This window comes from Nelumbo nucifera, chromosome 6, assembly GCF_055504915.1.
Source record: "Nelumbo nucifera cultivar China Antique chromosome 6, China Antique-T2T, whole genome shotgun sequence".
Lineage (NCBI taxonomy): Eukaryota > Viridiplantae > Streptophyta > Magnoliopsida > Proteales > Nelumbonaceae > Nelumbo > Nelumbo nucifera.
The window spans coordinates 43,351,628-43,366,356 of record NC_142654.1 but is presented as its reverse complement, the minus strand read 5'-3'; the positions used below and the strand labels follow the sequence as shown (position 1 = coordinate 43,366,356).

Below are 14,729 nucleotides of genomic sequence, written 5' to 3'. Positions count from 1 at the left end.
ATCATTCTTATCCTGAGATGGGATTAGGATTATCCTAGTTTGTTTTAGTTAATTACATACAAGAACCTTAAGGGATTCGGTTTTGCTTGATGGGCTTAAAGACTTACTTAGGCGTGCATGGGCCATGCATGGGCCCATGGACGTCTACATTATTATTTTCAAGGTTGAAGTAAGCTTATATATACTTCTCCTCAATCACCATAAATAATACCAGAGAGAAAGAGAGAGAATTAATACATGGTCTGTGCATTTGTGTAGTAGAAGAGGGGCAGTGAAGTGGTTCAAGTAGACCATGTGAAAGAGTCGTTGCTTGAGCTAACACGCAATTCAGAATCGGTTGCATCATCGGAAAATGGGCTAATGGTGGATTATCAGCACCACCACCACCATCGCCGCTATCTGAGTTCACAAGGCTGCCATCTCCATCTTCATCGCTGAAAACGGTAGAGTTTAGCGCAGCATAGTAGTTATCATCAGGAGGGACTCTGCCTAAATACTTCCTGACCAAATCCGGGTACTCCTTGATTACCTCCGATACTGAAGAAAAGGTTACACTGGCGGCCCTTAACATCTCCCGGTGTCAGTGCGTGATAGACAATAGAGGATCGAACGAGCATGAGGGGTAAATAAAAAGAATAACTTCAAAAAATAGAAGAATTTAAAGTGGCCAAACGACAGGTCCGCCAACCACTTTTCCTCACTGCCAATCTTCACCGGTGGACCTATAACTGGGTGCACCTTTACTTGGTAGATATGTTTGAATGAGAGGAAATGGAGGTATAACACTCGCGTGGGGGTATTTTAGGTATTATAAGAAAATATTAGGGACTAGTTCATCCCATTTTTTTGGAGAAGTACTTCTTCAAGAAGTGCTGAAAAAAAAGGGTTTCTAGCATATAAGGGCAACTTTTTGCCTTGTATATCAATAAAGGATAATATTTTTATAAAATAACAAAAATAATGTAACTTTTTTTGAAAATATCAAGGAAGGGCAATGACACCGTTCATCATCTTCCTTTGCCTCTATGTTCATCAGAATACACTATTCATGCGAGAGGCGGAGCAGGACACAAGCGGTCGTGATGTTGTTGTCGTTACTACCCGAAAGAGATGGCAACACCATTTTCTTTCGCAGTTGTTGTTCTGATCTCAGGCAGTCGTGACCAGAATGACCGGTCCTGAGACCGGTCTCAAGACCAAACCAACAACCGTAGAGGCGGTCGTGATGTTGTTGCCTGGAACACGAGGGAGAATGGTCACAACCGTCACGACTGCTTGCCTCTATAGATCTAGCGAGCTTGATTCGAGATGATGATGACAGAGGTAGAGGAAGACGATAAACCATTGCAGAAGATGAAGACGATAACAGGCAGAGGAAGACGATGCTCAGATCACCTAAGCTCCATCCCTTTGTCTCAAATCGCCACTTGTAGTTACCTGTTAAAAACAATCATAGCGGCAGAGGAAGAGGAAGACGACGAACAATGCCATTGCCCTTCCTTGATATTTTTCAAAAAAAGTTACCTTATTTTGGTTATTTTATAAAAATATTATCTTTTATTAATATTCAGGGCAAAAAGTTGCCCTTATCTGTTAGAAACCCAAAAAAAAGCCAATTTCAAGTCACTTTTTTAAGAAGTACTTCTTTAAAAAAAATATTTCTTTCCCACTATTTTACCAAATACAAAACCACTTAATGTATAATCCCAACTCTTAAAAGAAATACTTATTAAAAGGAATACTTCTTGTAAGTGTTCTCAAACAGCGCTTAGTCAAATCTATAATAGAATGTTTTGGAATTGGAGGCAAAAAAGAACCGCACATACTCTATATGGATCCACTTATTTTGAAATTGACTCGTCCCTATATATCACCCTGAATGTCATATGCAAACTATATAATATATCGACTCGTCCCTAAAGACAAACCCATTATGTTTGATGTTGACTCAACCTATATATTGTACTATATGTTATATGAACCCATGTGGATCCATTTAAAATTAATAAAAATATAAAAGTATTAGTTTTATAAGAGTAATTTTTAATTTAAAATCTATTTAAAATAATAATAATTAATAATTAATTAAAAGGTAATTGAAATTAATAAAAATAATTTACTAATGAAATTAATAAACTTTATAAATAAGGAATAATTTTATTAATGAAGTTAATAAAATTTACCAAATATTTATTAACTTTAAAATGCATTTTTATTAATTTAAAATCCATTTAAATTCCAATTAAATTAAAATAAATTTATCCAATAATAATAGAAATAAATAAAATTTACATTATTAATAAAACTAATAAAAATTAAAATCCATTAAAAATAATACAAATTAGTAAACATTCACAAAATTAGTAAAATTAATAATAATTTATAAGTTTTAAAAAGTAATCTTTATTACTTTAAAATGTCATAAAAATTAAATAGAATTTATAAATTTTTTCATTAAAAATAAGAAAATTAATACAAGTTAAAATAAAAAAAAATAAAGCATAGGAATTGACCATGGACCGACTCGATTATAAATTAGAAATATCGCAATAAAGCTTGTGGATCAGTACAAAGTATAAATTAGGAGGTTTTCGCTGGTTGCGATATACTTCATTTTCATTGTGTACGGATCTCTCTGAAAATTGGGTTTCTCAGTACAAACCAGTTGAAAGTAGGGATGGTACCCACGTGGTGCCGAAAGCCGGTGGATGAGTGGGTCCATGGATTGCGATAGGTGGCCGTGATACCATGGTAGATGACCGGTAACGGAGATCAAACCGGCGTTAAACTTCCCGTTTGGTGCTTGTAAAATGAAATGTATGGCGTGTCTAGGGAATGGAAAGCTATGACTCGGTCAAAATCATACTTTTCTTCAGCTCTCAGTCTTCTGAGGTTGGACCATATATATATATTATTTATTTGCAACAGTTGAACACGCCAAGTCGTCATCGTAGCGAAGAAAAGGTCGAGTGTTGCTGACTCAGCAAGGCATCTTTCTTAATATCAACTCAAAATTCAAAAGCCCTTGCTTTTGGAACAAATAACTGCATTGTACCCGAACTGCTAGTACAAACAATGCAGGGGTATTTCTGGAAAAAAAACAGTAACTGTTGAGTCAGCTTATTACTAAATCCAAAAGAAGGGAGAAACTGTCTCGTCCTCTGTAAGCCATCTACACATATATCTATCAGAGCGATTCTTCGTCTCGTTCATCTTGCTCACTCTCTCTCTGTTTCTCCCCCCTCCTCTCTGTCTCTCAACTCTCAAGCATGCGTCCAACAGAATACCAGGGTTCCTCCGTACCGTTGGCCTTTTTAGGACGGTCGATCCTCAGCATCCGTCGGAACCAAGTGATATCCATGGAAGGCACTCAAGAACAAGAGCTTGAAGACCTCGAAATCTTTCAGAATCACATCGTCGATCGCTTCCTCGATCTTTCACTCCAACGTTCATCCTCTGATGCCTCTGACCATGTCGATGATCTCTCCATCGCATGGGTGCGAAAGCTCCTCGATTCCTTCCTCTGTTGCGAATCGGAATTCAAGGCCTTATTCTTCCTTGATCGCGACCCTTCTCACGCCGCCAAGCCACCGCTAGATCGTTTTATCCCGGAATTGCTCGATCGCATGGTTAAAGCGCTTGATGTATGCAACGCAGTCACACACGGCATTGACTCGGTCCGTCACTGCCAAAAGTTAGCTGAGATCGCCGTGTCGGCTCTTAAGCAAAAGCCAGTGGGAGAAGGCCAGGTTCGTCGCGCTAGGAAGGCCTTGAGTGCTCTTGTCACGTCGATGACGGTCGACGATAGAGAGGGTTCTTCCCATAACAGGTCGACGGAGCGGGTTTGGTCCTTTGGACGGAAAGGCAGTGGCTCGGCCTCAGCCAAGGATCGGAGTCATGGGTATTTCCGGTCGCTGTCTGGTAGTGTGTCGAAGACGTGGTCAGCAGCAAAGCAAATTCAGGCAATGTCTGCCAATCTAATGATGCCACGTGGATGGGAATCTACTGGGCAGGCCATGTCCGTTTACATCATGAGTACGGTGTTGGTGGTTGTGATGTGGACTCTTGTGGCGGCAATTCCGTGCCAGGACAGAGCTGGGCTTCTAACCCATTTTGCGTTCCTCCGGCAATTGGGCTGGGCCAGCCCCATAACTGGGCTACAGGAGCGAATTGCGGAGGAGTGGAAGAAGAAGGAGAAGAAAGGATCAGCGGGGTTGCTGGATGAGATGCAAAGGTTAGAGAGGTGCAGCCAGAGGCTGATTGAATTGGCGGATTCGGTTCAGTTCCCGGTAGAAGCGGAGCAGATGGAAGAGATTAGGTTGCAGGTAGCTGAATTGGCAGAGGTATGCCAGAAGATGGAAGAAGGGTTGCTTCCTTTGCAGCATCAAATAAGAGAAGTCTTCCACCGGATTGCAAAAAGCAGGGCACAGGTGGTGGATGTCTTGGATCAAGCCGCTAAATTATCTACAGCAGCTTCTTAACAATGTGTTTGAATATTTTCGTGTGAAGACGGTGACAACTTCACTTGTAGGTACAGACGCAGGGTTTGGGGGTACCAACTTCTCCCCACTCACAACATATATCATACAACCATGGCTTTCAGGCTTTGATTAGTCTTCTACAGGAACCAGCCCCACTTGTTTAAATCGGGTGCTGGAACTAACATATTATTATTAATCATTGCCTATCATTTTTGGATCTAAGGATCAGCTTGTTTTCGGTTTGTATTTCAATTTTTAATGTGTAAATGTATCCAAGTGTAAATTCTGGTTTGGTTCTGCGTCATTTTGTCATTTTGACTTTGTTTTATTTGTTTACACGAAAGGGAATGGAGCCAGGAGGAAAGTAATTTTTTTAGGAGTGATGTTAAAAACAAGATGTGGTTCCCACTTTCCGTATACGTATTTCACTACCATGAAATTTATGGTAACAACAATCAATGTCTAGGCTACCAGAATGTGCAATAAGCTTCCGTAATAGCATGATAGCACTCTATGGAGGGAATGTGAGTGGTATGCACATGCGATGAGCATAAAACATCATTCATGACCTACGACGATTATAAAACATAATTCATGGCTAGTTTGTGATGAACATAAAACATCATCCATGGCCTTAGATGAGTATAAAGTATCATTCATGACCTGTGATGAGCGTACAAACACCCCTTCGCAGTCGATTTGCACTTCCTGCGATCACAACAAACTGCGATGAAGCATTTTGAGGACAATTGCTAAGCTGCCCGAACATGTCATCTGTTCAAAAATCTTACCCTTGACACGTGACCACGGGAAAATCCACAAAGGGACGTAGCTAGCATGTTTTATGCGAAAATCCTGGAAGAAAAGGAAACCTTGTTCTTAAAGGATCTTGTTAAACACATGGCGAAATTCCAGTAGAGTTTACCTGGGGACATATAAAAGAACCAAGATCCCCTTCATTAATGAGAAAAGTCCTCTTTTGGTCAATTCTCTTTATAACCTTGGGATCTCCTCTATAAAAAGGGGGAGACACAAATCACAGGGACAACCAAAATTCCGTAACATTCCGCCTCGGAGAAATCAAGTTCATCCCTAACATCCTAATCCCAACACAGTTTAATCTCCTAGAGCAGGTGTAGACCAAGATGAGAGATACCCTACAATTACTTCTACAATAGACAACCATGCCAGAGAATCCCCCTTTCACCCTCGCCAGTCCATCCACAATGCCCTCTAACTACCTAGTAGAATCCTTACCCAAAGCACCTACCCTTCAACCATACGGAGGCAGTTACCCGCCTACACCTAGCACTACTCATAAAACATGATGCCCTATTGTCCTGTTCGAAGATGCCCTGGGGGCTTTCTCCTTAGACAATGATCTCAAAGTATGTGAATTCTCTAAGTCCCTTACAGGGCCAGCCTATTCATGGTTTGTTAACTTGACCTCTGGGAGCCTAGACTCTTAGGGAGAACTCACTACCAAATTCTTGTCCAACTGCTTCACCTCAAAAAGGAGACTCACAATGGTCAACCTCCGCAATGTCGAACAACGATCGGGAGAGGACCTCTTGGCCTACGTTATGCGGTTTCAAAAGCTTACCCACACCATGTTTGACGAGTATGCTAATGAAAAGGGGTTCATAGAGCAATGCATCTGGATGCACCCTACCTACCGGATCAAGATCGAGAACATCGAGCTCAAAACCTTCAGCCAACTATGGAAGTGCGCAAAGAGAACTATGAGGACTGTCACTATGCCCAAACCAAAACAAGCTAGTCTTGGCCTAACATATCAATGACAAGAAGCATATATCGTCGATTGCAAGCCGTTCAACGGTTGGGGACCTAGTTGTGCTTTATACTTCTAGCCTAGTAATAAGGGCAGCATGATAATGGTCCACTACCACCACCTATTGGTGTAGATCCTGAGAAGGATCGACATGTGCCAAGATGGTGTGACTTCCATTAGTCACTAAATCATGATCTCATGGACTGCTTCACCCTATGGCAGTTGTTCGTCCATAAAGTCAAGTTGGATGACTTTGTCAAGCATAAGCCCGTGCAAATCGATACCAATCTTCTTCCTGTCCATTAGTAGGGAGGAAGTGTAAACATGGTTGGCACAGCAGCCCACAACAGTATTGTTGTGGACATGTTGATACAAGGGGTGAGCAACACTACGTGGAGGATTGCTATCCAGGCACTGGTTGAAGCATTCAGGCGACCTCTCAGGCCCCATCGAATGAACAACCTAAATGTTGAATTCACATAGGAGGATATGCTGGCAACCGATCCCCACCATAACCGGACCCTATACATAACATCAAAGATAGGAGGCTACAAGATGAGGCGGTCACTGGTGGACCAAGGCAGGTCTATAAATTTGATCTCCACACATATATTAAAGTTAATGAAAATAGAGGAGGAAGAGATCAATGGCTTGACCATGGAAGTTATAGACTTCAATGGGAATGTTTTTGCCACTAGAGGATCCATCATGTTTTCTGTCATCACCAGCTTGTTTCTTATAGAACAGGAATTCCAAATAATATCACGACAAACCATCTATCACACCCTTGTCAAGCAACTATCAATACATGCCTTGGAATTGGTACCATCCACCTATCACTAGTGCATTAAAGCAAGATACATAGGGAAAAGAATCTACATCCCTGTTGTAGACACCCCATTTTTGCACTCCTTAGTCTTTCTGTAACACTTTGAGCTTCAAACATGCTTCAACTAACCTCTCAGCCGACTCGGTGGTATTTTTGCAATTTTACAAAAGTTGGGGCCTCAAGGATCTGAGACCATAGGTACGTAGAGCCCAAAAACCCAAATCCAATGACACTAAAATCATCTGAGTCCAACGCCATTTACCCCATCATCCTAAGACCCGAAACTTGAACTGATTCCGATCGTTTGATCGGAGTCACTTTGATCATAAACCTCATTTCACATCAAATCAGAAATCCAACACCATAGGTACATAGATCCCAAAAATACAAGTCCGGAAACACCAAGATCACCCAAATCCGACACCACTTACCCCTTCATCTCAAGACCCGAAGCCGGAACTGATTCCGATCATCTGATTGGGATCATCTCTGATCCTAAATTCTATCCCCCAGAAAATCAGAAATCCAACACCATAGGCATGTAGATCCCAAAAATCCAAGTTCAACAAAACTAAGATCACTGAAATCTGACACCACTTACCCCTTCATCTCAAGACCCAAAGCGGGAACCAATTCCGATTGTCTGATCAGGATCATCTCTGATCCTAAATCATATCACCAAGAAAATCTGAAATCCAACCATGTAGATGGATAGAGCTCAAAATTCTGAGTCCAATGGTACCAAGATTGTCCAATTCTGACACCGTTAGCCCCTCCATCTTGAGACCCAAAGCTAGACTCGATCCGGGCCCTCCGTTTAGAATCCTCTTCACAATAACTTCGAACCTAGGGTATTCCACGACCAAAACTTCCTCTCAGCCTCTAGAAACATCTAATATTTGACCAACTAGATCCTCCAATCTATCAAACCAATCACCTAAACTTGGAATGCCCAATTTAGGTAAATTGGCGAAATCTTCCACTCATTGTCTTGATTGATTGAGAGGATCTCTCCCAAAGTTGTCTTGACAGCCTATTCTCTCAATCAATCTCCCTCCAAAAACCCTTTAAACATCAGCCATTGATTTTCGTATTCTCCCAATCTCAGCCCTTCATTCCCTTCTAAATTCTTCCCCAAAAATCTCTAAATACCACCCCTTTCTCACATCCTAGACACACAATCTAACCTAGAAAATCTAGCTTAGGAAGGGAACTCTACCCCCATTAGCCTAGAGAATTCCCCCCTTTATATCCCAAGCAGCCCCAAGCTTCCCTAACCATGTCCAAATTCATGAGAAAACATCAATCACATCCAAAGAACCCCTCCCCCTCCTATGTCAAACCTAGCACTCCCTAACCTTATGACACACATTTTAGCCTAGACACTTGAACCTAGGGAGGAACCCATGCACACACCCTCACACAGCCACTAGCCACGTCTAAGACCTTCTCCAACTCACCCTCCAACATCACTAAAGTGCTACATATCAGTTTGAATTCAAGAAACCCCTAGGGGGGTCGTGAACACATAGAAGAGATGAAGCTGAAAGTATTCTTGAAGCAACAACATTGCAACAGAAATTTACAGACAGACAAGCAGTGTTTTCAACTTCTCTTGTAAACTAGAGCAATCAAGGCAATGTTTGTTTTTTTTTTTTGAAAATAAAAACAACTTCCACTATCTTTCTTCAAATTTCACACTACAAATTTCATGCACTTTAATTCAACTAATCCCTTGATCTTAGGGTTAAAGGTAAAATGAAGAGGTTTAAAGTGACATAGTTATGGCTAAACAAAGAAGGGGATAAGGCTCAACTTGGTTATTCTAAGGGAAAATGAAATAAGGGTAGGCTTTTTACGAATTCAAAATGACTAACCTAAACTCTTTTCATTCTAATCCATGAACTCATTAATGTGGTCTCAACATGTATAACAAAGCAAGTTCTAGAATAATCAAACTATGTTTGGCAATCACTGAACGGAAAAAATAATTAGAGAAAAAATGATAGAATGCTCATTGGCTCAAAAGCTCACATAAGGGTTAAATTTGTATTGAATCTTGTACATTTTTCTTTTAAATTGACCATTCAAAGTGATGATGTACTTATCTTAGCAAAAAAAATTCAATTATTCATGCTTGTATCCTATCTTGTCTTTTCAACCTAAGCACATAATTTATGATAATTTGAAGTTATTCAAAAATAAGTTTCAAAGGAGCACAAATTTCAAAAAAGAAAGTTTAAAAGGTGAAGATTAAAGCATACTAGAGTTAACATAAAAATTATCAAGTGCCCTCCCCCACACTTAATATATACATTGTCCCCAATGTATCAAAAAATAGAAGAAGCTCACCCATAACTTGGAGTAGAAAAGAAAAAAAATTAAAGGGACTTCCCGGAACGGCGAGATGGGGAGGATGGTTGAAATCCTACAGATGCGAAATAGGCTGCCAAGTTTTTCTCCATTTTGATAAGCTTGTGCTCTAGCCTCTGTAGTTGTTCTCCATAATCAGCTTGTGGAGGCACATTTGACGTAGAAGGGATATCTCGATCTTCCTCCATGCCTAACTCATCTTCACTGCCCATATCTAGTTTGTGCTCCCACAAGCGCTCCTTTTAATTCATGAGCTTGACTTTGCTTCTTTTTTTCACGGATGTTGCAAGGAAAGAGTGGACCCATAGTGAATAGGTTGCTCCCCTTCGATATAATGCTTCAAATGCTGCCCGTTCACCTTGAATGTGCCTTCATTACCATTGTGTAATTCAAGTGCTCCATGAGGAAATACCTTAGCCACTACAAGTGGTCCACTCCACCTAGTCTTCAACTTTCCAGGAAATAGCTTGAGACGAGAATTAAATAGTAGAACTTTGTCTCCCTCCTTAAATTCCTTCATTGCAATACGGGAATCATGCCATGCTTTGGTTCTTTTCTTATAAGTCTGGGCATTCTCATACACTTGATTCCTCCATTCTTCTATTTCGTTGAGCTGAAGTTTTCTTTTATCACTTGCATCTTTCAAATCAAAACTCAAAAATTTGATAGCCCGGTAAACTTTATGTTCCAAGTCAACGGGTAGATGGCAAGCCTTACCGAAAATTAATTGATATGGAAACATACCTTTTGGGGTTTTGAATGTAGTACGGTAAGCCCAAAGTGCATCATCTAATTTTAAGGACCAATCTCTTCTAGATGTACAAACTGTCTTTTCTAAAATCTGTTTTAATTCTCTATTAGAGACCTCTACTTGTCCGCTAATTTGAGGGTGGTAGGGGGTTGCAATTCTATGGGTAACACCATATTTGTTCAACAAATGCTCGAATTGTTTATTACAAAAATGCTTCCCCCATCACTTATGACCATTCTAGGTATTCCATAACGAGTGAATATAAACTTTTTCATAAATTTAATAACAACCCGAGCATCATTAGTTGGATATGCACATGCTTCCACCCATTTACTCACATAATCCACAACTACAAGTATGTATGAATTATTAACAGACTTAGGAAAAGGCCCCATGAAATCGATGGGAGATATTACCTGTCCTTTGACAATGATCACAAGCACTTACATAAGAGTAAACATCCTTGAAGAGTGAAGGCCAGTAAAAACCGCTTTAAAGAATTTTTGAAGCAGTTCTTGATGCTCCATGATGACCTCTTACTTCCTTGTCATGGCAAAAACTTATAACATTCCGTACTTCCTCCTCAGGAATACATCTCCTTATCATTCCATCCCTACAAATTTTATAAAGGTAAGGTTCATCCCACAAGTAATACTTCACATCAAAGAAAATTTTCTTTTTCTGTTGATATGTCAAGTGAAGTGACACCACCTTTCCTGCCAGAAAATTAGCAAAATCAGCAAACCAAGGTTCATTTTTTATGTTAATCGCATACAATTGCTCATTTGGAAATTCATCATGCAATGGCAAATCATTAATGTTTTCAACATAATTTTCATCAAGCCTTGATAAATGATCAGCTACTGTATTTTCACTACCCTTCTTATCCTTAATTTCTAGATCAAATTCTTGTAATAGTAGAATCCATCGCAGCAGCCTAGGCTTTGCATCTTTTTTAGCAAGTAAATATCTCAAACCAACATGATCAGTGAACACTACGACTTTAGACAAGAGCAAATAAAATCTAAACTTTTCAATAGCAAATATTATTGCAAGTAATTCCTTTTCAGTAGTGGAATAATTTCTTTGTGCTTCATTCATGGTCCTACTTGCATAATAAATGGTATGAAATTTCTTATCTATTCTTTGCCCCAAAACTGCACCTAAAGTACTTGCATCACACATGATTTCAAAGGGTAGTTCCCATACAAGGGCTGATACAATGGGGGCTTGAATCAATTTTTCCTTGAGAGTGTTGAATGCATGCAAACAATTATCATCAAATTCAAAAGGTACATCCTTAATTAGAAGATTTGTCAAGGGTTTAGCTATTTTAGAAAAATCCTTAATGAATCTTCTATAAAAACCTACATGCCTAAGAAAACCCCTAACTTCCTTTAAAGATTGAGGTGGAGGAAGTTTTTCAATTAGTTCTACTTTAGCTTTATCTACTTCAATGCCCTTGGATGACGCATTATGCCCTAGAACTATTCCTTCCTTAACCATGAAATGACATTTTTCCCAATTCAAAACAAGATTAGATTCCTTACATCTTTGAAGTACCTGTTCTAAATTATGTAAGCACACATCGAATGATGATCCATGAACGGAGAAATCATCAATAAACACTTCCATGAAATCATCAATGAAACCACCAAACAAAGACATCATGCAACGCTGGAAAGTAGCTGGTGCATTACACAATCCAAATGACATTCTCCTAAATGCAAATGTTCCATATGGGCGAGTGAAAGTAGTCTTATCTTGATCTTCAAGTGCAATGGGTACTTGAAGATAACCGAAGTAACCATCTAAGAAACAGTAATATTCATGCCCTGAAAGTTTATCATTTTATCCATAAATGGCAAAGGAAAGTGATCTTTCCTAGTAGCCTCATTCAATTTTTTATAGTCTAAGCATACCCTCCAGCCAGTTATTGTTCTTGTGGGTCAATTCATTATTTTCATTTAAAATTACAATGGTCCCACCCTTTTTTGGTACAACTTGAACAGGACTTATCCATGATGAATCAAAGATAGGATAGATAATACCTGCTTCGAGCCATTTAATAATTTTTGTCTTCACTACCTGTTGCATTTTAGGATTTAACCTTCTTTGTGGTTGTGCCTTGGGTTTGCATCCTTCTTCCATCAAGATTTTGTGCGTGCACACCAAAGGGTTAATCCCTTTTATATCGGTGATGCTCCATCCAATAGCCAATATATGTTGCTTGAGCACCCTTACCAACTTTTTTCTCTCGGAGACCTGTCAAATTAGAAGAAATAATCACAGGTAAAGTGGAACTTTCTCCCAAGAATATATATTTCAAATGAGAAGGTAAAGGTTTAAGTTCCAAAGCGAGGTGTTTCAATGGAAGGTCGCAATTGCTTAGTAGAGGTCGGTCCATCCAATGGTAAAAATTTTCCTTGTCATGGCTTGAACCCTTCTTGACCAGCCTCCAAATAGATCAAAACCTCCTTAATTTCTTCATCCAAGACTTGCACATTTTCACAAGAATTAAGAATGCAACTTTCTAAAGGATCATCTAATTTAGATGCATTGACTTCAACTGCCCAAACATCAATGCAATCAATTGCATATATTTCTTGTTCAATTGTATTAGGATATTTCATGGTTTTAAATACATTAAACACTACTTCTTCACCATTGATTCTAAGAGTAAGTAGACCTTTTTGTACATCAATTAAAGCATTACCAGTAACAAGAAACAGTCTCCCTAAAATCAAAGGCAGTGTCCTATCTTCCTCCATATCCAACACAATGAAGTCAACAAGTATAATAAAATTGCCCATTTTGACTAAAACATCTTCTACTATTCCCCTAGGATATTTAATACTTCTATCAGCTAATTGCAAGGTAATAGTAATAGGTGTTAATTCATGCAATCCAAGTTTTTTAAAAATAGAATATAGAATTAAATTTATAATAGCACCTAGATCACATAAAGCTTTTTCAAACTCAGTATCTCCTATGGTGCAAGGAATAGAAAAACTTTTTAGGTCCTTGAGCTTTGGGGGCAATTTATTTTGAAGAATTGCTGAGCACTCTTCATTAAGTTTCACCATTTCGTACTCCTCCCATTTCCTTTTATTTGAAATCACCTCTTTCAAGAATTTGGCATATTTTAGCATCTGTGACAACACATCAAGAAGAGGAATGTTAATATGTATTTTTCTAAACACCTCTAAAAATTTTTCAAATTGTTTATCCAAGTTAGCTTTCAAAACTCTTTTAGGGTAAGGGAGAGGAAGTTTAATAGCGTCTAAATTTAGTTTAGGTGTACTCCCTTTGATCTCCATTTGTGAGTCATCTACCTCAATTTTTGATCATCATCATTAATCTCGCCAATAGTCTTTCCACTTTTCAAGGTAATGGCATTCACTAGATCCTTTGGGTTCTTCTTTGTATTGCTAGGCAATTGTCCCTCTCTTCTTTCTGACAACATGTTCACAATCTGCCCCACTTGAACTTCTAAGTTCTTAATAGATGCCTCTTGATTTAAGAATATCTTTTCGTGATCTTGAAGCTTTGCTTTAGCACTATTGATGAACTTAGAAATCATGTCCTCTAAATTTCCCTTCTTTTCTTGTGAGTGGGGGGGCTGTTGTTGAAATCCCATGGGTGCTTTTTGTTGTTATTCCATGAAAAATCCAGATGACTCCTCCACCCTAGGTTTTATGTATTCGAATAAGGGTTGAAATTTGACCTGCCACCATGAGAAACAAAATTAGCACTTTCATGTGAAGCAAAAGGATTACCTACCTGACAATCAGAGTTTATATGTCCCAATTGGCCACAAAGGTCACATGGATTACAAGATGACACATTTATTGCTACAAGACTGAGATTGTTTAATTTTTTATTCAAACGAGCAAGCTGAGCAGATAAAGCTATAAAAGAATCTATATGATGCACTCCCCTTCAATCAGCTCGGTCATTATTCCATTGGTAGCTATTTGATACCATTTCTTCCACTAGATCATAGGCTTCCTCTGAAGTTTTCCTCATGATTGTGCCACTTGCAACTGCATCAATAATGGAGCGATTAGATGGAGTAATACCATTATAAAAAGTTTGAATTTAGCGCCAAACTGGTATTCCATGGTGAGGACACTTCCTAAGCATCTCTTTAAATCGTTCTCACGCCTCATACAAAGATTCCCTCTCTAGTTGAACAAAAGTAGTGATATCATTGATCAATTTTGTTGTTTTAGAGGGAGGAAAATACTTAGCCAAAATTTTTTTAGTCAAGTCATTCCAAGTAGTGATACTTCCTGCAGGGAGTGAGTTAAGCCAATCTTTAGTTCTATCACGTAATGAAAATGGAAAAAGTCGAAGCCTAATAGCATCATCGCTAACTCCATTATGCTTGAATGTGTCGCATATTTCTAGGAAGTTAACAATGTGTGCATTAGGATCATCACTCGGCAACCCACTAAACTGAATGCTTGTTTGGATCATTTGGATGATTGCAGGCTTAAT

General features: G+C 39.0%; 1 protein-coding gene and 1 non-coding gene across 2 annotated transcripts; both read left to right on the top strand.

Moving 5' to 3' along the window:
- Nucleotides 1-2,445: 2,445 nt before the first annotated feature.
- On the top strand, nucleotides 2,446-4,778 carry LOC104611531 (protein ROH1A). Its single transcript, XM_010278614.3, has one exon. It carries the CDS (start codon nucleotides 3,270-3,272, stop codon nucleotides 4,479-4,481), a length of 1,212 nt encoding a protein of 403 aa, XP_010276916.1. The 5' UTR covers nucleotides 2,446-3,269; the 3' UTR covers nucleotides 4,482-4,778.
- Nucleotides 4,779-14,343: 9,565 nt separating this feature from the next.
- LOC148790812 (small nucleolar RNA R71) lies at nucleotides 14,344-14,450 on the top strand. The gene has a single exon (XR_016078048.1). It is a non-coding gene; the product is annotated as a small nucleolar RNA R71 (small nucleolar RNA).
- The last annotated feature ends 279 nt before the right edge of the window (nucleotides 14,451-14,729 follow it).